Below are 23334 nucleotides of genomic sequence, written 5' to 3' on the forward strand. Positions count from 1 at the left end.
ACAAATACGGCTCAACAAAGAAATGCTGTTCCTCCTCGATTTCAAAGTCTTCAGACATGTTGGGCTGTCCTTTGCTAAAAGACCGTAGTGCAAATTATCTTTTAGCTCTGTGGTTACCGTTGTGTCCCCCTGCGGTGCACGTGTCACGTGATGTAAACACGGGTGAGCAAAGCTCATGCTTTCGCTGGTCTCGCACAAGCGCGCACACGTGAACGTGGAGCACAGAGAGGCAGTCAGAGCTACAGGCTACAGTGAGGCTAAAAACAGAGTTCATATGACGTTATTCAAAACAACTTTTTATGTCGGGGCTGCAGCACACTTGGATCACTACGGATGAGCAGTATGGAGATACTTTGTGGATTCAATTTTGTGTTCTTGGACGTTAGTCTGGAGCGCCATCTGCCATTAGGTGTGCTAGCCACTCCCCCCGCCGATCTCCACAAGGGATGTGAGGACTCTAAAACTTCACTAGGGCCTTCATCGGCATATGGGTGAGTAGATAATGGCTGAATTTTCATTTTTGGATGCACTATCCCTTTAATGTCCTACTCTCTTTTTGTAATCCAGTTTTTCATTCAGTGTCAGTATGGCAGCCCGGCCATACATTTATGAAGCTGCGATCATTTCTAAAGATCCATAAAATCACAAACCTACTATTTTATAAATGGAATGTCACTTTCTAGTGTTACTGCGCAATTTACTGCAGTACTATTATCATATTAAAATAATCTGTCTCAAAGCAAGCAGCAATTGTAGATCCACTGGGAGTCATTTCTCAGATTTCTGTAATTGATCAACTGTCAGTAGTCCTTAACTGTTAAAATGTGAATTATCGGAGATCAATGCAACCCTGCTGACATGCCATTTATACTCTAACTGGCAGCATCAGTTTCTCAAAGGTTAAAAGGGGGAGTCAAAGGTAAAATACTATGAGAGAATTTTATTGAAATATGTAAAAGACTGTGCCTGTTATGTGTATTTTGTGTGTAGCACTTTGTCCTTCCACCTTTGTCCTCCAAATTTTGCTTCTGCATTGAGCTAACTTTCATCATGTGGGCCGTGAGCAGTTTCAGAAAATACATTATGAAAATCCTTAATTTGTGATATGACTCATCTAGATCAGTGTCTAATGTGGCCAAACACAGGACAAGTCCTCCAAAGATAAAATCATGGGTACCAATCAGATTCTTGGCTTTCACTTTCAGAACCCAAGTTTTGACAGAATAAATTCATAAGTAGTTCAGCATCAACTTAAGCACTCTAATGTTGTCCTAGGATAAAATATAATCCGTTACAACTCACCCCAAAATATGTATCTCTACATAGCTGTCTCCTTTTCTGACCACTCCCACTCACTTCTTATGGATCTCCACCAGGATGACATGCCCATCCGCAGAGGCCGCCAGAAGACGACGCGCAAACGAGAGGAGGAAGTGGACATCGATTTGGACGACCCCGAAATCAACCACTTCCCTTTCCCCTTCCATGAGCTTATGGTGTGGGCCGTGCTTATGAAACGCCAGAAGATGGCGCTGTTCTTTTGGCAGCATGGCGAAGAGGCCATGGCCAAGGCTTTGGTAGCATGTAAGCTTTGTAAGGCGATGGCACACGAAGCCTCTGAGAACGACATGGTGGATGACATCTCGCAGGAGCTAAACCACAACTCCAGGTGTGTGACATGAAGTAAAGCTGTCATTCATGATGATATGCCAGTCTAGATCAGAATGTCTACCTCTGAACTCCAGCACCTAACAGCACTTACACAGACACACTAGCTTGCCTTTATTCCTGCAAACTGGCCTGTTTCAAACTACACCAGGCTCCCACGGGATATAAGTGACATAGATTTAAATCTGACAACATGCGTCTTCGTTAGTTAAGGCTATGCATTTGAGATGAAGGTAATCACCGAGAGATGAAGATGCTGGCTATGGAAATGACTGTTAATTAGTGGGGAATCTTTCAGATTCCACAAATAATGCACAGCAATACCAACCCAAAGTCCCCACACACTTAGACACACACTTACACATAGTTTCAAAGAAAAGCCTTGCAATTGGCAGATTTTGAGTTTACTTTCCACAGAGAATTTGGCTGGCTTCCTTCGAAAAGCTCATTTAACCACATACATTTTTATATTTTCATGTAATCTTTACAAATGCAGTGTTTGTGTGTAAACCCAAGGGATATTTGTGTGAAATAGTGAAAGTCATAATGTGTGGAAGTTCATACAGTAATGTCTGCATTCTGTAGGGAGTTCTTCTTTCAGTACTTTCCAAGGCACTTGCAAACAAAATATGGCTGGACTATTCACCTTTTGTACTTAATATATCACAGAAGTAATCTGAAAAGCATAAGCAAAAGCAAAGAAACATATCCATCCATTATGCAACACTGCTGAGCTGTGTCGTGCTGTACATCATGACATTGGGAACCTTTGTTTTATAAATCTCCCAAATCCCAGCGATGTTAGTGCCTCTTTAAATGCATTAAACTACAAAGGGTAGACGGCTCTCCAGTGTAGTGTGCAATATTGTGCTGTGTATTTCTGAGTGTGTGTGTGTGTGTGTGTGTGTGTAATGTGTGTGTGTGTGTCTGTGTAGAAGAATGTCCTTTAGAGGCTGAAATTAGGGTGGGACTTGATCTCAGAGCATAGACTTATGTTTTTATTGTCTGGAAGGGGATGTATTGAAATGCTGGTGTGTGTGTCGGCCATATAACAGCCCCCCGTCTACAAGTTGTTTTCATATTTTGGCCTCATCTGTTGAAGAAATGTTTTCTAATAGCTCTACGGTTCTGTAATTGTAGCTATAAAGTCTGCACACAGCATTTCTTGATTAGTTTGCAGTATGCATATATTATAAACTTGAACAACATGTATTCCAAACCTCTTCACCTTCGAGAAGATAGGAACATAATTACCAGTGAGAATTTGGGCCCTCTATGCTGTTTACTAAAGAAATTACTTATGCTTGTCATGTGAGGCCTTGACCATGCCTATGTGCTGTGTTGATATGCAAAGTGTTGTATTGGTTTGTGTGTGTGTGTGTTCAAGTGTTTGTATGCAAATCTAATCTCCTGTAGAATTTGGCCAGATGGTCAGTGATTCTTTAATTACATTTTTACATGTTTGGACAAAGTGTCACTGTCTCTGTTCATGTCTCAGTGTGCCCGTATATGTCCTGCATATAATTTCCCAGAGAGTTTGGCCAGCTGGCAGTGGAACTCCTCGACCAGTCCTATAAACAGGACGAGCAGATGGCCATGAAGCTGCTGACGTATGAGCTGAAGAACTGGAGCAACGCCACCTGCCTGCAGCTGGCGGTAGCAGCCAAACACAGAGATTTCATCGCTCACACCTGCAGTCAGATGCTGCTGACCGACATGTGGATGGGACGTCTGCGCATGCGCAAAAACTCAGGCCTGAAGGTAATAGTGGGCCAGATGTTTGACATAACCCGTGGGTAAAGAAAAGTGTACTTACATTGAACAGATCATCTGTGCACTTGACAGTGACTCCAGGCTTTGGTGTTGGTGTTAGAGAGGCAGAGTTGTGTTGGAATGCTTGAATCCCCTCAGACCGCCTGAGAAAAGTTGGGCAGGGAAAGTAATGAGAAACCCTCTCACCTCCCTGAGGAACTACAGTAGAGGTGGCCTGAATCACTCCTGTGGATCTGCTGAGTGGCTTGCAGAAAAGTGGAGAGTGGTTCTAAATGTGAGCTACTAGGTGTGATGTGTGGAAATGTCGGGATGTAAAGTGTGATGGATTCTTTCTGTAGAAATTATATGAAAATTGTGTTTTTTGTGGGTTCAGTATTATTGATGCAAAGATAAAACATCAGTACGCAACATCATCTTTAAGATATGCCTTTACTTTGACATTCCTATGGCACGCTGGTGTCCCCATTTCCATCCAATACTTTGCAGGCTAGTACCAGGCAGATAATGGTTAGCAGTGGGGCTGTATCCAACTCAGCAGTATGTCAGTTGAATTTGATTTGGCTGTTCAGTATATTCAGCTATCAGTGGCATGCACAGACTTTTTGAAGGGCAAGGGTGAAAAGAAAAAAAAGGGCACATACAGCGCGTTCTCGCCACTGAAGAGGGCACTTTAGACATGTTTATACGTTATACAAATGGCACATTATATAGCCTTAAAACAGAGTAACTAGACAGACTACTCAAGTTAGTTTGTAGTTAGGATCAGCATCCACGAGAACTGTGTAGATTTAACGTTGGACTGTGAAGAACACACAGACATGTGGATGTATGAAGGAAATAAATCCTGGCGGGGGGTCTGGGGGTCCTCCCCCAGAAAATTTTCAATTAAGTAGATGCCATTTCCTGTATTCTAGTGCATTTTAACACCATATTAGCACCAGATAATCCAAACTGGTTCTGTGAGATATAGTTCTGGCTCAATATAGAGCAACAGTAATGTTTTTACCACCCAAGAGGGCAGTTTATCATGTTTTANCATTTTGGCTGCCAAGAGGGCACTTTAGTGCGCGTTTTGGCTCCCAGGAGGACATTTTGGCTGCCAAGAGGGCACTTTAGCGTGCGTTTTGGCTCCCAGGAGGGCACTTTAGCGCGCGTTTTGGCTCCCAAGAGGGCACTTTAGTGCGCGTTTTTCAACAATTGGGCCACGAGGGGGGGGGCGACCGCCCCCCACCCCGTGCACACCACTGTCAGCTATCCTTTCTGAGGTCTTCTTTGTTGTTTTTTTACATAAAGAGTTTGAGTGTTTGAACAAGGATCAGTGGGACATTTGGGGTGACAGTGATGTTCTTGTAATATGGTAAACAAGCCAAGTTAGCCCTCCAAGCTAATGCATGCTAACTACACTAATGACTGATTGAAAATGTGTAACAGCATTTTTTGGTCATAAACTGTATTAATTTGTTATGAGCTGTAAATTCACCACTTCTAAGAGGAAGGCGTGAAGATAACGGTATTTCGGAGCTTGACCAAGCAAAGTCTCTTCTCCTCCTGGCAGCTGCCTCCGTCTCACTTAGACTCACTCTTGGTCTGGATCCGCAGCTGCCTGTATTGGAGAGCAGCGTGAAAGCCAATAGCGCTCACTCTGCAGCTGAATCTGGGGACCGAAACATCCCCAGAAGTACACTGCACACTGACTGACCAGAAACAAAAAATGTCTGAGGGGGACTAATGATTCAAATCTTTGTCTTTCAGAGGGCAGCAGTAAAAAAAACATGAAAAAGACAATGAGGATTTTACCTGATATCATCTCACATTGATTTCAGGCTGCTAAATTAAATCAAATCAAAGTCTTACTGTGGCAGACTTTGTGATATCAGCGAATACTTTAATGTCTTCCAAAGACAGTACAATTGTCATGTCCTGGATGAATCTCATGCACCACCAGTCCAGCATTGAAAGAAAAGCCTTCACTTCATATTATCTGTCTACTGGACAGTGTGTGCCTATTTGTCTTTGTTAAATACATAAAAACTATACAGTGCAGGTGAAAAATGGTCTATTAAAGAGAAAAATCTGTTCAAGCAAAGTTCTAGTGATGAGGAAATAACAAGCTAAAGCTGGCAGCACATTAGTCTGAATGCTTATAACTGTGGTTTGACCATGATGACTCATTCCCAAGAATGTGGAGAGTGTTCACTGGACTGTGAAAAGCTGACAGGTCACCAGAGGCAGTCGGTTTACAATTATATTATATAAAACTAAGATTTTAAATGCTGCAGTTTGGTAAATTACAGAAAGCTGTTCAGTACCTGTAACTGAGTGTTCTCAGTCAGTAAAGTCTTTCATAGTTTTTCAAGGCTGAAAGACAGAAGAGTACGTGTACATGCAGTTCACTTTAATCAAAGAGACCAACAGAATGATGCTAATTGATAGAGATACACCTATACAGATAGACCTACCTGACGCTCAGCCAGTCAAGGTTGCTTGTGACTTCAGTCTTGTGAAGAAATAGAAACATTGTGATGAGTGTCAGGCGAGGTAGCCCTCCTGTTTGAACTTCCACCACAACTTTTACATGCATAGAAAGCATTCTCTCAGGCCACAGGAGACAGAAGACCTGACCTTAATTACCAAAAAACCTTGAAATTGTGTCCCACATAATTTGCATGGGGGCTCGTGTGGGAAACCTTTGGGTCGAGGGGCGAGGTTTCAGTTAAGACTGGTGGTTGACTGTTGAGCATTTTTTGCTCATGTGGGTTTTCCAGACGTCTGGCAGTAGGGTGATAGGAAGCAGCTGCTCAGATCAGAGAGGTTAGAGTTATTTATAATGAAGAGATGCCCTGGGAGTTGCTGAAGGGACGGCTGGGTTCACACTCATTCATACACAGAGTGAAACAGGATGATGGGTCTGGCTGGCTAGCTTCTCAGAGCAAGGCAGACTACAAGTGCTTTAAGTATGGTTTGGCCTTTGCAGGAGGGAGGGAGAGAGTGCACTGCTTAAGCAGGCTCACTGGAGCAGAAAGACAGAAAGGAAACCACAAGTGGAACAAACAAGATTCGCTGCCCTCAGGAGTTCATGATACACAGCAAATAACATTGTCAAAATGTTGTCAAGATAATATGTGTGCACATTTTGGAGTTGCCATAGTTGTGAGGGCAGTCATCTTCATCCCTCCAACACACTAACTCCTATCAGAAGTTACCGGAGGCTACAAATGCACTATGAATTGCAAAGATAAGTACATTGATTTCTTCACACATCAATAAGTCTGACAAACTGCTGACATCTTTGCTTTCAACCCCTTGGCACGACTGTTGACAGGAGAAACTGAGACATCACTTTTTGCGCTGTGGAAATAATTGTATTTGGTCACTGACCGCATTCCTTCACCCTGAGACTATCCTTTTCACATATTCAATCATTTTGTCACCTGACTTTACTGACAGCTTTGTTATTAAATTGTGACATGAATTTTCTCAATTTTTAATTTTTCATTCATGTGGCGGTACAGTAGGTAGAGTGGTTAGCTGGGTAGCACTGTCACCTCACAACAAGAGGGCTCCAGGTGGCCCTTCTGTGTGGAGTTTGCATGTTCTCCAGGTCCTCCAGCTTCCTCTTCAGTTCAAAGACATGCAGGTTAGGTTAATTGGTGACTCAAGCCCCGTTTCCACCGAGCAGTATGGTACAGTTCAGTTCAGTTTGGTATGCTTTTTTTCCATTTACACTGAAAAGTTGTGGATGGTACCAATGAAACCATTCCATACCGTCCCCATTTTTGGTCCTCCTTCTGTTGGGGTACCTAGCACACAGATCTGGTACTAAAAGGTGGAGCTGTGAACACTGCAGTCCATTGATTGGTCAATATTGATCGGTCACTCTGCTTAGGGCAAAGTTGTGGCTACTTTTGAAGCGTATGTAACCACTGTTCATACCGTGGATAGTTTCATTAGTAGACTATAACTATAAAATGAAGGATGTTTTGCTGCCTCTTGCAGCAGCTGCAAAAGAACTTAATTCACCGGGCCGACTGCTGGCGACTTTTAAGGTGGAACGTTAACTTGTAATGTTACTCAATGCAAAAGTTGATGACGTGAATCAGTCAACACACCTTAAACATCACTGTGACAACTTTGACCATTAAGTGCAACCTCGTTCTGTGGACAATAAACGGGGTGCAGACTTCCTTCTGTGTCACCGGTGAAGAGCCACATTTAAGATTACTAAATACCGTGTCTGAAGGGTTACTTTTGGTTCCATACTGAAAGTGTTTGGGGGAAGCGGGGCTTAAGTTGCCCATAGGTGTGAATGTGAGCGTGAATGGTTGTCTGTCTCCATGTGTCAGCCGTGTGATAGTCTGGCGACCTGTCCAGGGTGCACCCTGCTTCTTGCCCAATGTCAGCCAGCCCCGTAAGACCCTAAGGAGGATAAGCCTTCAAAGAAAATTGATGAATGGAGAATTCATGGAAAGTAATCTTAAATTGCTTAAATTACTGTTCAATTTCCAGCCAATAGTCAATGCAATGAACACAGCTAAATTTCACTCTTACATTATTTAAAGGCAGCTGCTTCCAGAGATAAGAAGACACTTGATTACTCTGCTCTCCGTCTTCTTCTCTCTCCATTCTTCATGTTCCCACTGTGTTAAAAGCCTCGCTCTTGCTTCTCTTGTTTGACTGGTATGTATCTGGAGTGTTTACAGCACGCCTGCCTCCTTTATCTGCTGTGTGTGTCCCTCTCATCCATCGTGGCAGCGCAGCATCTTCACTGCCTGTCTGGACTAATGCTTTGGTAATTGACTTCCACCATGAGAACCCTTGCTTGGCTGTCGTAAATACCAAAGCTTTGTCATTCTGCCGTGCACAGGCCAGGGCATAATGGGGAGGTGCTCACAAGGGTGAATTTATATTATGTGAGTTTCACATGTGTGTGTCGCAGACCTATTATGGGGGTTGGTTTGTTCCAGACTGTCTGTGTCCTAATTTCCGCAGCACTGCTCATGAAAGTGAACACTTCTATCAAATCTGCGATTTGTCGCTTTTAGCTATTTTCCCTAACTTTCCTCCTCCTCCACCTCCTATTCCTGTCTTCCTCATCACCCAGGTAATCTTAGGCCTGCTCCTGCCACCGTCCATCCTGAGTCTGGAGTTTAAGAACAAGGATGAGATGTCCTACATGCCCCAGGATCAGGAAGCGTACCTGCAGGAGAAGGAGGAGGAGGAGCCTGAGAAACCAGTCAAGGAGAAGGAGGAGGAAGACATGGAGTTCACAGTAAGATCTTACTGTGAGACGCAGTACAACTCCGTGGTGAGAGAACCCACCTCAGCCCCGCATCTCAGAATCTATACACATACTCAAACTTTGGACAATACACACACATGCTTTGTTCAGATTATAAAAGTGATCATTGAACACATAGCCCAGATTCTGTGTCCTTTGTAAAAATCTCTCGTGGACCAGTTTTATGTTGTTCCCGTCCACAACGAGATGTCAATACGTACACACATACGCACACAGTTCTCCACACACACATACTTGTTTCTCTATTCTGGCCAACTGGACCCTTCCAGCCAAATCGGCCTTTCCTGTTTCTCGTCGTCTCAGCAAAGACATGGTCGTGGAGTTGTAGCGTCTCAGTCTGTCGCCGCTTGTGGGTTCCCTCGTGTATGTTTCTTCTTCCATCTATCTCCCCTCTTTCTCTCTGCCTTTCCTTTGGTTCCTCTTGTTCTCTGCCCCGCTCTCTCTCTCCTTGCTCCTTTTGTTTTTTTATTTCTTTTGCTTTCAGCCCCCTCTCTCTCTAGCTCCTTCTCTCTTTCTCCCTCTCTCCAAGCTCAGTTCTGATTGAGGTACAGTACTGTATGCTAGCCGATTGCTGCCCCCTCACTCTCTCCCATCATGATGATGGCTTGCTGCAGCATACCACTCAGCATGTCGGCTGCTGAGCATGGGAGGCCCAGGCTTTTGCATTATATAACCATGTCCGCCTGCTGCTGCAGAGCTTAAATCATGCAGAGTCTGAGCACCTTCTCCCGGCTCACAGTGGAAGAGTTGGTCCATCTGCATAGACATGGATGTACAGCAGGATTAGGACTCGTTCCATTTCAATCCAATCAATCTTGGAGATGATACCAAGATCCAGTTTGTGTGTTGAAAGCAAGACTAGAAGTTGAAAGGCGATTTTAAGACATTAACTGGATCCAAGGTTGTTCCATTAAATGATTGAACTGAAGTTGAACGCCCCTCAGCACCACTGTACATACTCTCCATCTGCATTGAGCACAGCCAGCAAGCCAGCGCAAATGGGCCATTTTACACATGCAGTCCTTGAGGCGCAGTGGTGTTAAACAAAGAGCCCTGCTGCTAGAGGATGCATTTGCAATGAGCCCCTTCCTGTTGCCCTGGCTTCTGACTGTACAAATGCACCTTCAGATACTTATGAATCACACAAAGATTCATACAGATATACACAGACTGCTACACCACAGAGGGAGATTGTATTGTTCTATCCTCAGATGCTTTAGATAAACCACATTGTGATGAATGTTATAGCCTGTGTGATATAGCCTGTTTCCACTTGCTGATCGGGTAATGTGCATGTTCGGTACAGCAAAGGCATGGTGTGATTTACACCCTGGCATCTGAATCTGTTCACCCTGAAGGCCCTGTCTGTGTGTGCCTTGGAAAAAACCTGTAGCTGTATATGTTTCACATGTTTGGAAATAATAGAATTCCCCTGATTCCTGACTTCTACTGATGGTTGTATCACTATTGTACCTATTCAGTGGCCTGTCAACTTAAACCAACTCCTTACCAAACCTTTTATCTTTACCTAGGTATGATATTCTGCCCTACAAAGGCAGACTGCAGTTCCTACACAGTGAGGTTGAGGAAAAAAAGGTCATAAAATTTTCAGACTGGATGGCAAACTGTAAAACTGATAGAAAGGCCACAGTGCCTTCATGTTATGTCTTTTAAAGCTGATTATTTTACCTCAAAAACTTATTGCCATAGAACTCACACAATACCTAAAAATGCAGATACAGCACTCTGCCTTTGGATAATCACAGGATGCCTCAAGAAACTGAGGTGTCTTCCAACAAAAGTTCTCTCAGCTCTCATATCTATTTTAACTTGTTTGTTTAAGAAAATTAACTTTACAGTCCATAGCTTATCAGACTATAATATTTAACCAGTATAATACACTAATTTACAATTTAATAGGCCTATATTCAAGCATGTGATTTAAAGTCACAAGCAAGTCACATGAAATTCACCTAGATGGCACCTACTGAGATCTGCTACGTTAGCAAGAGTTTTGCTGTTTTTTTCTGCTGCTGTTCTTTATGCTACTGCCTTTAATTAGTTATATGGAAATTGACAAATTAAATAGCCATTTTTTCATTTACAGATAATAACATGAGGAAAATCAATAATTAAACTTAGATTTAGTTTTATCTTAGGCTTACACAAGCTAGCTTTCACTTTTTATAATACTTTTACTTAAAGGTCCAGTGTGTAAGATTTAGGGGGATTTAGCGGCATCTAGTGGTGAGGATTGCAACCAGCTGAAACGTCTTCCTGTTAGGATTCCTTTTAATTTTTCAAGAAGTTTTTTGCTGAGCTGAATTATCCGCAGAGGTATCTTCCTCCCTAATACAAATGGGCTGAGTGATTTAAACTGGTAAAAAACACTGAATAAAGCAGTTTCATGTTACAAATAAGTGTTTTTCTGACGCTGTTTGGCATGTTGGAGGTGGGCCACAAGCCCAGCACCTGCTAATGTGTGCTCACCTTTTTTCTCTTATAACTTAAGATCCCGACACTCAGAAGGTTTTTACCAGGAGCCAAATTATCCGCAGAGGTCTGTTCCTCTCCAAAACAAACAGACTGGGTGATTTAAACTGGTAAAAACATTGAATAAGTCAGTTTCATGTTAAAAAAAATCAGTGTTTTTCCAACGGTCTCATCACAGAGGGGCTGCAAACCATGGTGGCTGACACGAAAATGTGAATGGCCCTATTTAGAGCCAGTGTTTGGCTTGGGCATTCTGGACTACTGTAGAAACATGGCAAGGCAACATGGCAATCTCTACAACAATTCTAATTTTCAGCATATCTATACCAAAGAAAACATTTTTATTTTATTATATTCAATTTTTGCCAAAAAAAAAAATCCCCTACACACTGGACCTTTAAAATGTCTGATTAGCTTTCTTTCTATGGCAGAGAGTACACTGATGAGTCCTGCAGCACACAGATTACCAAGCCAGAGTGCAGATACTGTGTTTTTTTTTTTTTTTTTAATCCATTTTGCACTGCTAGTTAAGCTGTCTTCACAGAAATTACACAGCTCTATGGCATGATATTTTTGTATAAAGTAAATCAGATGTCAGAAGGTCTGATACAGGTTCTAACTTAGTTTTGACCAAATATGTAGGTGCTGCGTTTTGCCTTTGTAGGGTAGTATACCTCTGACATACAATACAATTCCATGAATGAACTCCCTCAGAGGTCTGGTGTTGCTTTGACATTAAGACCATGACCCATAAAAACAGTGGGCTCCGAACCCTCTCTCATGGATAAGAAAATGTGTCACAGATTGAAGTGAGATATCTATGTCTTATCTTTTTTCTTTTTTCTGTCTTCTTTCTGTCATTATCTTGTCTCTCTTCTGTCTCTTAATTGTTGTCTGAGACACAATCCATGAGTGTCTGTGTCCGCGTCATACTGTGTTATCAGCCTTCACCCAACACTCCACCTTAAACACACATTTCACATTTTGGAATGATGACATTGCCTGTGCTTGCTTCTTTGATTATGTTATTAAAACTGTGCAGTCGACATAATGTGACCCTCTCACCCTTCTCCTTTTTTCTCCTTTTTTTCCCTTTGTTATTCAACTCTTCCCATCCCACCTCTTGCCTACTTGTCTTCATCTCTATCCTCTCTCTACATCTCCCCCACTCATCCTCCTCCGTCTTTTCATGCTTCCCTCTTCACACTCTCTGGTTCCCTTGCACCTTTCACTCCTTCCTCCCTCGCTCCATGTGGGGTTTGCATTCCCCCAGGCAATGCTGGGTAAGGTAACCACAGAGACATCCAGAAAGAAGGATGTTGAGGAGGTTCAGAAACGCCACCGCCTCATCCCCATGGGACGCAAGATATACGAGTTCTACAACGCTCCAATTGTCAAGTTCTGGTTCCATACGGTCAGTGTCGTCTTCAGCAACACCACCTACGTGCTCAGCTTCCCGTTAGCGCTGTCATTGCCTACTGTATTTCTGCAACAGCATCAATTCCCAGTTCCCTGCCATTAGCTTCTACTGCCACAGTGCCTCATTAACCTCTTGTTCCACCCTGTCATTACCCAGCCTTACTCGGGTGGGAAAGTTTAGTGCAGGGAGACTGATGGAAGCAACACAGTGAGAAAAGTACAGGCCAGGGAGGGAGTATAAGGTATCGGAGATCAAACAAGGAGGTTTTGAATTAAAAATGTAAGCACTGCAACCCCTGAGTCATGGCATATTGCCACTGTATTCAATATTACAGTAAGTAGATATTTAATGTGAAGTTTTAAAGTGTTTACATGTGCTTCTTTCTGTACAGCTGGATTCTGTGACTGTAGATATCCTTAAAGTCTGTGTATAGCTTGTGTTTTGTACAGTATCAGCCCGTGAGTGTGCGTGCAGTCTTTAAAACAAGCTGATCTTTTGTCTCCCATACCCCGTCTCGGCCTCCTTCAGTTTGCTTGCCCAGCGAAAGCATCTCTCAACATCACCAGCAGGGATTTCACTGTTTATTTATGCTGAGAAAATATTTTGACTGCTTTTTGTTTCATCCCATTTTTCCCCCTCTTCTCTGGCTATTTACTCCCCCCCCTCTTCTCCCCCCGCGCTTCTCCTTCCTGCCCTTCAGGTTAAAGAATGATATTCTACTGTGAATTTCATTACTGCGCTCGCAGAGCAGGTGCTGGGATTTCTCAGGGTCAAAACGCAGTCTTTACCTCATTAAGAGATTTGTATTCAAACCCTTCACCCGCTGTAGAGGGCTGCCCCGTTTAAAGTAATGTTAGTCAAAGTTATCACACAAACCAACCTGTGCATGTGGGACTGATTTACAGTGCCAGTCGCACTTTATTAAAATCACTTTACCTGTGTACTTCGCTGGAATACTCGATTAAGCATTCCCAGTTTGCTTGTAGTTACTTTCATTTATAATTTAAATACGTCAAAGCCTTTCGTTTGTGTTCCAAATTTAAAGCTAGGATCAGAATAGCATAGCTGTCCAAATCCCTGTTGGTTATATTCATGCAGTTTAAGTGGTCTCAGAGGATACCACATCACCGACTGCTAGATCAAAAATGTCAAATACCTGACTGAAATCCAGTGATGTCAGGACCTGTGAATGAGGAAAACACGTAAAAATGGATTTTCAGTACATTTGTGTCAGCGCGTCCAGGCCCGATCTTTAGATGGTGATAATTTTTTTTATCTACTGTGGATCATGATAAGCCACAGTGCGCAAATTAATGTGGACAGCTGACATGGATTTAAATAGATAGAGCCACAGGAGACTCATAATGGACATTTTCAGGCCAAGTGTGGAGGTACAGTAATCAGGTGTCTTGACATCAAATCTCTATTATCACATCTGAAAAACTGGATTAAAGGAGGGTGTAATGAGGGTCAGCCATTCACTAAATAACTGTTTAATCATAGCAGTTACACACAAAAGCCCCTTGAGGCAATTTGTTTGCACAGAAAGAATTGAACATATTGATGCACAGTTTGCTGTTGTGGGAAAAGCACACAAACACAAGCACATAACCATAAATGTGTCCCTACTGATTTCCTTCTTCTGTCATGTCTTTGCGTAGATGGCATACGTGGGCTACCTGATGTTGTTCAACTACATCGTCCTGGTCAAGATGGATCTGTGGCCGTCTCCTCAGGAGTGGATTGTCATCGCTTACATCTTCACCAACGGCATTGAAAAGATGAGAGAGGTACAACTGTCCTAGCGGTGGCTACATGCAAATGTGCACCAGCATCCACAAGTGTAACGAACGCACAATAATCAGGTCTAAAGACACAAAGCTGGTCACCATAGTGTTGCCTATGGTTAAATTCAGCAAGTGCTGTGGAGGAGGGCAGAGGCTAAGTGTCATGTCCATATCGTCAAACTGCTCATAATAGATAGAGAAAACTGTAGGGCAACCACTGAGGGGGAGGAAAAAATAACAGTGGGGTGGAAATGAAGTTAAGAGACAGAGAGAGGGAAACAAATAAATAAAAGGAGTAAATAGAGAATATGGGTATGTGGCCGTATGAGACAATCTAGTGTGGCCTCACTCTGTGGCTGTGTTTGTACTGTAAGTGTATGAAATGCATTTATCATTATGGCACATCATTCTCAGCTGCACAACAATGCCTCCTCACACATCTGCTTGATGCCCTGACTGGCGAACTCATACTGCCCTCTGATGGTGGTCATGAAGTATTGCATTTCTATTATTCTATTCCAATCACTTTTGGGCTCACTTCAGTTGTCCCTTCAGTTTAAGAAACACATCTTTTCATCCCCAAGGTTCCTACAGCTTAAGACAAATTAAATTGAAGACTTTTTAAGTCTTTTTTAATTGCCATTTGGAATAAAATTTAGGACACATTTACAATCCCCAAATTGAAAGTTTTCTTGGCGATTCTATGCTGCGTGTGAGATTTCACTACCCTGATTCCCATCATGCTGAGTTTGAAAAACTTACTATATAAACTACAGCAATCCTTGTATACACTGGCTTTAACCGGTTTTAACTATGGCACGAAATCTTTGTTAAATAGTCATTTTTTGTTGAATTTGCAGTTCCCCTTGTTGTCTAGGGTACAGTGACAACTAACTAGCAGGCAGTAGATCATCTGTTCTGAGTATCTTGACCAAAAATAAAATATAGCCCACTGCACAAAGAACCAACAAACACCCGCTAACATCTGGCTTTTGTATACATAATGGGAAAGGTTACAATCAACATTCATACACAGGTCAGGTGACTCTGCAGTAGTCATGCGTAGAGTATTTATCAGCTCTGGGTCTGATTGGCAGTAATGGAATACGAAACAGTTCTGATGTACTGGCAAATCTTGTGGGTTCCACTATTCTGATCTCAGTGACGTGGGAAAATCCATCCTCATTCCTTCCAATGTCTTAGCATTTTAAGACTTTGGAAAGACTCATGTAAGACATTTTAATACTAATTAAGGCCTTCTTTTTATATTAATGAATTCAATGCCTTGTAAGACTCTTTAAGGATCTACGGGAACCCTGCCTCATTCCTGCACTTGAACATCCTCATCTTCCATTCTCAAGTAATTTCCCTCCAACCCTCTCCCAGATCCTGATGTCAGAGCCAGGGAAGCTGCTACAGAAGGTGAAGGTGTGGCTTCAGGAGTACTGGAACATCACAGACCTCATGGCCATCCTCATATTCTCTGTCGGCATGGTTCTGCGTCTCCAGGAGCCGCCACTCATGAGCTACGGGCGGGTCATCTACTGCGTCAACATCATCTATTGGTACATCCGGCTGCTGGACATCTTTGGGGTCAACAAGTACCTGGGTCCCTATGTGATGATGATTGGCAAAATGGTGAGAGGAGGCAGGGGTCGTTACGTGTGTGTGTGTGTGTGCCCGCGCGCGCGTGTGTGTGTGTGTGTCCTTTCTATCTACAGCATCTCACATTTCCTCTCCTCATTATGTATTCCTCATTTATGTCTGACTTTTTCTACCTTCTGACTTCCACACAGCATGATCCATACTGATTATGAGATTTCACTGACTGCCATAATTTGCCATAATTACAAAGATTTAATTTGTATGTTGTGTGCAGGCTTGGTCCTAACAGAGCTTCTGTGGCTCTAAACCAAATTGTTTGATCTCACAGAGCACAAGATCAGAGCCTCGGATACATACATGAAGACAAAACTAGAGAAGGGATCAAAGGCTCGAATTTGTATCCGTCTGATGTTCAACTGTTCTTTGACATGAGCTGTGTACCACTGGACACAAATGCTCTCTGATATGAAAATCAGCAATTAGTTAGAGAGAGAAAGAGAGAGGGGGAGAGAGATTTGGATTCAATGACTTAGTCAGATAATCGGCACATGTGATGTTGCAGCACCATAAGCGGATTTGAAGTGGGAGTAGTTCAGAGTGATGAAAAAACAATACTGCAGTGTAAATAACAGCAGAAAACTAAAGTACCACCATACCTTCAAGCCATCATCTGTTTCACTGGCATCCGTTACACAATGTAGTTTGACAAAGTCTTTATTAAAAAAGAAAACTGAAACATTATAATGTTTTTTTTTTTTAACAACAACTGTGGCTCATATTTGGCCTTAAAATGTGACTATTTCTTAGATGTGTTTCAGCTTTCTAGAAACACAAAGCATGACACCCTTACTCGAAAATTATACAGAGGCTAGTGTAACAGAGGCCAGTGGAATATAAATGAGACTTATTCCCCCACTTCAGCCTGGTAACGTCCTTAATATCAATATGGGATTAACATAAATTAAGTGCATTTCAAATATTGAGTTTAGGTTTCATTCCAACCAAGAATCTGACAGACAAATTCACAAAGAATGGAGCGCAGCCTCCGACAGCATCATGAATTGCACATCGCTTGCAAACACTATCTGCCCCGTCTCAAGGTCTGATTCACAGAAGACGTTGCACAAATTATATTATAGTGCAAATACAGCCATAAAGTTTTGCAGCTTAGTGCACTGTGCAATTATCTATGTGGCAAAGTATTAATGTTGCCTTTATGCCAAGCAACCCCAAGGGGGGTGTCAAAGGGTACAGATGACCATGGCCATGAAAAGTCTATGGTTGACCCTTAAATTGGATCAAGTACAACAATTTACTTATTGACTTATATTAATGACAATACAAGTTATATGTATTTACGTGATAATGTATTTTTATCATTAAAATACATGCTGCCACCCCCAGCAGGTACTGTGAAATGGTGCGGTCCATCTGACATGGGTCAGGTGCACTGTGTGCAAAACTCACAAGTGCTAATGATGTTAACATGTAAGGTGGACTGCAGCCTGACTAGCTATGTCAGAATGTCTCACAAAACGTCAGGAGCTCCTGATGGAAAAGCCAGGGTACAGAGAGAACAGGAAAGTGAAAGGAACAGAGGCAATGGCCAAATGTATGGCAAAAAAAACACATTTAACACAGAGTAGATACAAAATACATGTGGAAATATGATTGATTGGATGATTTTCGCAGTAAGTATAAAAGTTTGCATAGCTCAGCTCTCTGAAGACGCTGATGATTTCACTATAACTGTGTGGCTGTTAACACTGATCTTTGTGAATTCGACTATCTTGGTTTGAGGCTTATTTGCATAAAAAGGGGCAAATTTTGCACCAAATTTATGCATGTTACCAAATTTAAATATGTGCAAACAACACAGGAGCACAGAGACGTTATTTGCTTGGCAGCACAGTTAAGGGTGCATTTCACCCTTTGTGGGTGCTTTGAGAATTACACAGTTTCTCTTTGTCTTATTCATGTAGCTTTAGCAGCCACAATCCTTTAGTGAATTTGACCCTGAGAGGGATAGTAATCAAAAAATGCTAATGCAGATCATCATTCATCAAACTGCCTCTCCAACTGCAACAGACCAACACATTCCCTCGCTGCTCTCTTGTTTTGCCTCATTATTGCTTTCCTCTCTTATTCATGCCTTCTTTTTTAATCATCCTTCCTTCTGTAAACATCCTTACCAACTGCTACCCATTTTTTTCCCCTCTTCTTAAACCACTCACCCCCTCCCTTCTCTCTTTGACGGCCCTTCTCTACCCCCCTCCCTCTCTCAGATGATCGACATGATGTATTTTGTGATCATCATGTTGGTGGTGCTGATGAGTTTTGGGGTGGCACGTCAGGCCATCCTCAACCCTAATGAAGACCCGTCCTGGATGCTAGCTAGGAACATCTTCTTCATGCCTTACTGGATGATCTACGGAGAGGTGTTTGCCGACCAGATTGACCGTAAGTTCAGGGCCAGAGTGTCAGAGCTTTTGAATAAAAAACGTAATTTTTGATAATTTCGAGAAGAATAGTTCCTGACTCTGAGGAGAGATGGAAACAATGTGACCAAATCCGCACCTTTAAATTTTCAGTCATTCCTCCACAGGTCAATGGAAGATATCTTTTTATAACACATAAAACACTACAAGACATGTTGCATCATATTTATGATAGTTAAAAAATTGTATCCCACGTCTTTTTGTCAAGTTACTTCTTACACGAGGACATTAATTTTTACTGTCAGTTTGTCCTGATCTTTTTTTGTCTCCACATTATTTTATATTATGTAGACAAAGTGACTCAATAAAGTGTCTGTGAGAAAATGTCTTGAGAGTGAGAGTGCGTTTGTGTGCTGCTCTGTTGTCTTTCTGTGTGGTTGTGTATATGAGGGTGTGCACAGAGTGTGAGGCGTGGCCCAAAGAGAAGAGATCTGAAATAATGTTTTCATTCTTTGTTTCAGATTTGCATAGTAGGAAGTTACAGCACAGGCTGAATGAAAAACTCTGGCTGGTCGAAAATTACATTCGAACTCACGGAACCTGGCGTAGTAGTGGTGGTGGTACATCCCACATTGCCCAGTGCAGTCAAAACAACAGTAAATCAATAGATATATAGACCTCAATTTTATCACATCTACCTATCCCACCTCTCCTTCATCATCCTCACATTACCACCATGTCATGCCCACTCCTACCACTCGAGGCCACTTGAGACAAAAGTGTGCATGCGGCTCCACACGCTCTAAGGTTAAAGTTGCCCTCATGTGTTTGGCATCTTGGGTCAGCTACTGTATCCAACACCGCACTATATTTAAACACCACAAGCTTGTTTAAGATCATTTAAAATGTGTGGCAGTCTGATTGAATGAGGCTGCCTGTCCTCTCCAAATGTTTGATTGACTAAGTAGTAGCTTGACCTAAGGCTATATTTTGTAAGCAACTTTACCCTGACTAATTTTGGCACTGGCTGGCAAATGGCACTGTTACGTGGCAGTAGCACTTTTCAAATGTGCTGTAGTATTTTCATGCTCTTTGTTTTTGGTCAGTTGTCACATCAAGAGGAACTATCAAAGCTTAAAAGTTTGATATTCCCTTGATGTTTCTTCCACTCGTTTTGTTCCTTGACCTTCGATTAGTTTCATTTGAAGAAGTGACCCTGCCATGTCAACACCGTCTGTCACATAAACCATATCACCCTCCCCTTTTTTTACGCCGGCTCCACTTCTCACTGGAGCAAATGCAACATTGCCAAAATATTTCTAACAATAAAGCCAACATTTAATATCAGAAAGCATTGAAGTTTACATATGAAAACCACACCATGCAGGAATAAAACACATGCATACACACATCCACACCAGAATATATTTATCAGCCACCTTTCATCATCTGTAATCTGTTTTTTCACGTGGTTCAGTTGTCAGAGTTTTTAAATCCAAATTTTTTGAAGGTGAAAATTTGAAAAATAGAAAAATTACTTCAGTTCTCTGTCTTTGGGCTGCATTGTGTGAAACAATTGAACATCAAGCAATGATGAGCATGACTAGAATGAATCTCAAAGGCAAACAAACCAAGAACAAATGCTGAATGTTCCCCAGATAAGCCACAGCAACTGAACCATCACAGATGGAAAAAACACACTATGTATCCGAAATACATTCCAAATGATTCACAGCAATCGGCCATTGCTGACTGAAGCTATGGCACACATATGTGACAATATATTTTAAACATCCGCTGCATGTTTAAATATATTGGGAGCACAAATTGTGATGAGACATGATGAATGTATTTTATTTTGTTTTCAGATGCACATTTCTGAACATGAGCCCTTACCATTATAGTGTCCACTCTTTCCAGCCCCTTCTTTAAGAAGCATAAAGACAAATTATGCTTCTTGTTTGTTTGCAAAATATGTAGTTATGCATTTTATTTGGTATTTTCAGGTCTGCTTGTCTCTTTGTTTGTTGACGTTGTTGTAACTCAGTGTACTGTATGTGCTTGAGTGTTTTATGTTTTCTTTACTTTGCTTTGGTTTTATTATCATTTTATTTTTTTCTATCTACTCGGCTTCTGTTTATGTCATGCGTCTGCATGTCTTTCTAGTTTGTTGTGCATCTACAAATTTCTACTTGAATACTATATTATTATGTTGGATTTAAGTCTCTAGCTACATACATAGTTTACCTTGTATTAACTCGTATGTGTGTGTATTTGTTTCGTGGCGGCGTGCAGCCCCCTGTGGGCAGAACATCACTACAGATGATGGGGTGGTGGTGGCCCTGCCTCCCTGTAAGACTGGTGCCTGGATTGTCCCAGCCATCATGGCCTGCTATCTGCTGGTGGCCAACATACTGCTGGTCAACCTACTCATAGCTGTGTTCAAGTACGTGAACTCTCTAATAAGTTTAATTCTTCCAACTGTAAAAAAAAAAAAAAAAAAAAAAAAAATTGACACCACACTGCTTCACAGACACCTCAGGACCTGATACACACTCAGTTTGGCAGCATGATGATAGGAATGATTTCTCTCTGTCCTTCAACACTCTCACAAAAAACATATCACTAAGTCATGGTTAGGCATGGGACTATAAGAAAATTTCATGTCACAATGATCCTGGCCAAAATAAATATGATTCATGATATTATCCCAATAATCATCAAAATATACTTGAAACTAAAATGTGCTGGAGTCACCTTACCTTACATTTTCTTAAGAAACGCACACTTGCATCACAGATAAGACACAACTTTTTAAATGAATATCATTTATTTGAGTTGGCATCATATATTTATATGAAATGTGCCAGTGATTGATTAGAATCTTTTGTATTTTGAGGTTGGTTTATGTGCAGCCGGTTTTTGCAGAATCTCTTTTACAGATGGTTGCCAGGCTCTTAAGGTGTTGCTGGACACGATATTCACATTTATCCAGATAATGGAATCATATAAAATCATATATCATCCCATCCCTTGTCTGCTCTCCAATTTGTATTTCTAACATGCAACAAACAAGTGCACATTATGCCAAACTTGAGCTTGTTCCGTGGAAACACTTTCCCAAGAGGCAGTATTTTAACATATATATATATTAGTGTAGAGCACTATGCTACACTAATTAAAGCCTCTTTTAAACAAAGTAGACATAAGTGTCTTTTAGACTTTATTTGAGATGTGTGTGTTTATGTGAGAGGAAAAGAGAAATGACAGTAGTTTGTGTTCGGGCTAATATTAAGCCACACTCATAAGAGGCTGGTAGCAAATAGTATTAACAGAACGGGATGGCGCTTCATCCACAGAGACATGATCATGCAAATGATCTGTTATTGTGCCTCTGAATAATCTGTGTAGCAAGAATGATCATCCTCCTCTCCATATTTGTCAGGGTAATTACCAAAAAGTGCCCAATGGGAAAAAGTTGAGTTTTAATCTCATTACATACTAAGGCAACAAGTTAATGTGCTGGCTGTTGTATTTATTTCTATCTCCATACACTCAGAGCATCAAACAGTCTTTCTACTTTCGGAAGTGGTTCTGATCTTTGTTGTGCCACTGATGACTTGATTCACCGGATGTAATATTTCTTGGTTGGTGTGGCATTTCTGTCCTGTCATTGTCCGTCACCATAGTAACACATTCTTCGAGGTGAAGTCCATCTCCAACCAGGTTTGGAAGTTCCAGCGCTACCAGCTCATTATGACCTTCCATGAGCGCCCAGTCCTTCCTCCACCCCTCATCATCTTCAGTCACATAACTATGGTCCTCAAGCACTTGTGTTGTCGCTGGCGCAAGCACGATGACGACGAGAGGGACTATGGACTAAGTGAGTGGCAGATAGACATTAACAACCCTGATAAACTTGGATGGTGTAGACAGAATTATTTTTAGAGTTGTAATTTATTCGCATCACTGTAGTTATTTTCAATATTCTGTTTTTTAACAGTGCTATATATATTCTGGATTTGAACTTTTGCTATAATTATACTATGACTCAAACTGTTAAATATGGCAATGTAGCATTATCACTTCCTTAAACTCTTTCATCCACAGAACTTTTCATCACAGAGGATGAGCTGAAGAAAGTCCATGACTTTGAGGAGCAATGCATAGAGGAGTACTTCAGGGAGAAAGATGACCGATTCCACTCTTCTAACGATGAAAGGATCAGAGTCACTTCTGAAAGGTTGGAAATAGCAATGCAGAAAACTTTTGTGTCATAGTGCACATTTCAAATCAAGCAAATCAAGCACATGCTGCAAAATACACACAGCAGAACAGAACAGAGACACAGATCAAGATTAGATAAAGTTTAGTCAGAGCTTTATCCAGTATCTCTGGTTTAGTTAAGTTTAGTTTAGTTGCACATACATGTATAGAAAATAGAGGAAAAAGAAATTAAAAGTTAAAACATTGTACAGGAGAGGTTACAAGCCAAAAATGGCTTATGAAGATACCTCATGACATCAAGACATGAAGATAACAACAATCATACACTGAAAGAAAAAAGAGAAATTGTTAAAAGTATTTGCAAATTAGAGTCCTTTTCAGGGGTTTTTGAAAAACGATAATGTAGATGATGATTGTAAAGATGGAAGAAGGATGTTCCAAAGAGATGGTCCTCTGTATTTCAATGTATATTGATAAAGAGAAGTCTGGAAGGACAATATGGAAGATAAAGGTCCTCAGATTGTCTTGTGGAATATGAGTGAATGTCTGTGGAAGACTTCTGAAAAACACTAGGCAAGTCATGAGTGAGATGTACATATTAATAGATGAATACAATGTATATGT

The 23334-nt window shown here is 41.5% G+C and overlaps 1 protein-coding gene across 4 annotated transcripts in view; it reads left to right on the plus strand.

Moving 5' to 3' along the window:
• The window catches only part of trpm3 (transient receptor potential cation channel, subfamily M, member 3), a 182272-nt gene that overhangs the window by 151189 nt on the left and 7749 nt on the right, over window positions 1-23334 (plus strand). For 2 of the 4 annotated variants that reach the window (XM_050051551.1, XM_050051552.1), the window contains 10 exons: window positions 1377-1669; window positions 3201-3429; window positions 8543-8710; window positions 12507-12647; window positions 14315-14443; window positions 15827-16078; window positions 18331-18505; window positions 20779-20929; window positions 22173-22366; window positions 22594-22726. In XM_050051551.1, the coding sequence (XP_049907508.1) occupies window positions 1377-1669; window positions 3201-3429; window positions 8543-8710; window positions 12507-12647; window positions 14315-14443; window positions 15827-16078; window positions 18331-18505; window positions 20779-20929; window positions 22173-22366; window positions 22594-22726 (1865 nt within the window). Of the gene's footprint in view, window positions 1-1376; window positions 1670-3200; window positions 3430-8542; window positions 8747-12506; window positions 12648-14314; window positions 14444-15826; window positions 16079-18330; window positions 18506-19004; window positions 19140-20778; window positions 20930-22172; window positions 22367-22593; window positions 22727-23334 lie in introns of all 4 variants that reach the window. The other 2 variants (XM_050051553.1, XM_050051550.1) reach the window with 2 other exon arrangements.

This window comes from Epinephelus moara, chromosome 8 (genome assembly GCF_006386435.1).
Source record: "Epinephelus moara isolate mb chromosome 8, YSFRI_EMoa_1.0, whole genome shotgun sequence".
In the NCBI taxonomy this organism is placed as follows: domain Eukaryota; kingdom Metazoa; phylum Chordata; class Actinopteri; order Perciformes; family Serranidae; genus Epinephelus; species Epinephelus moara.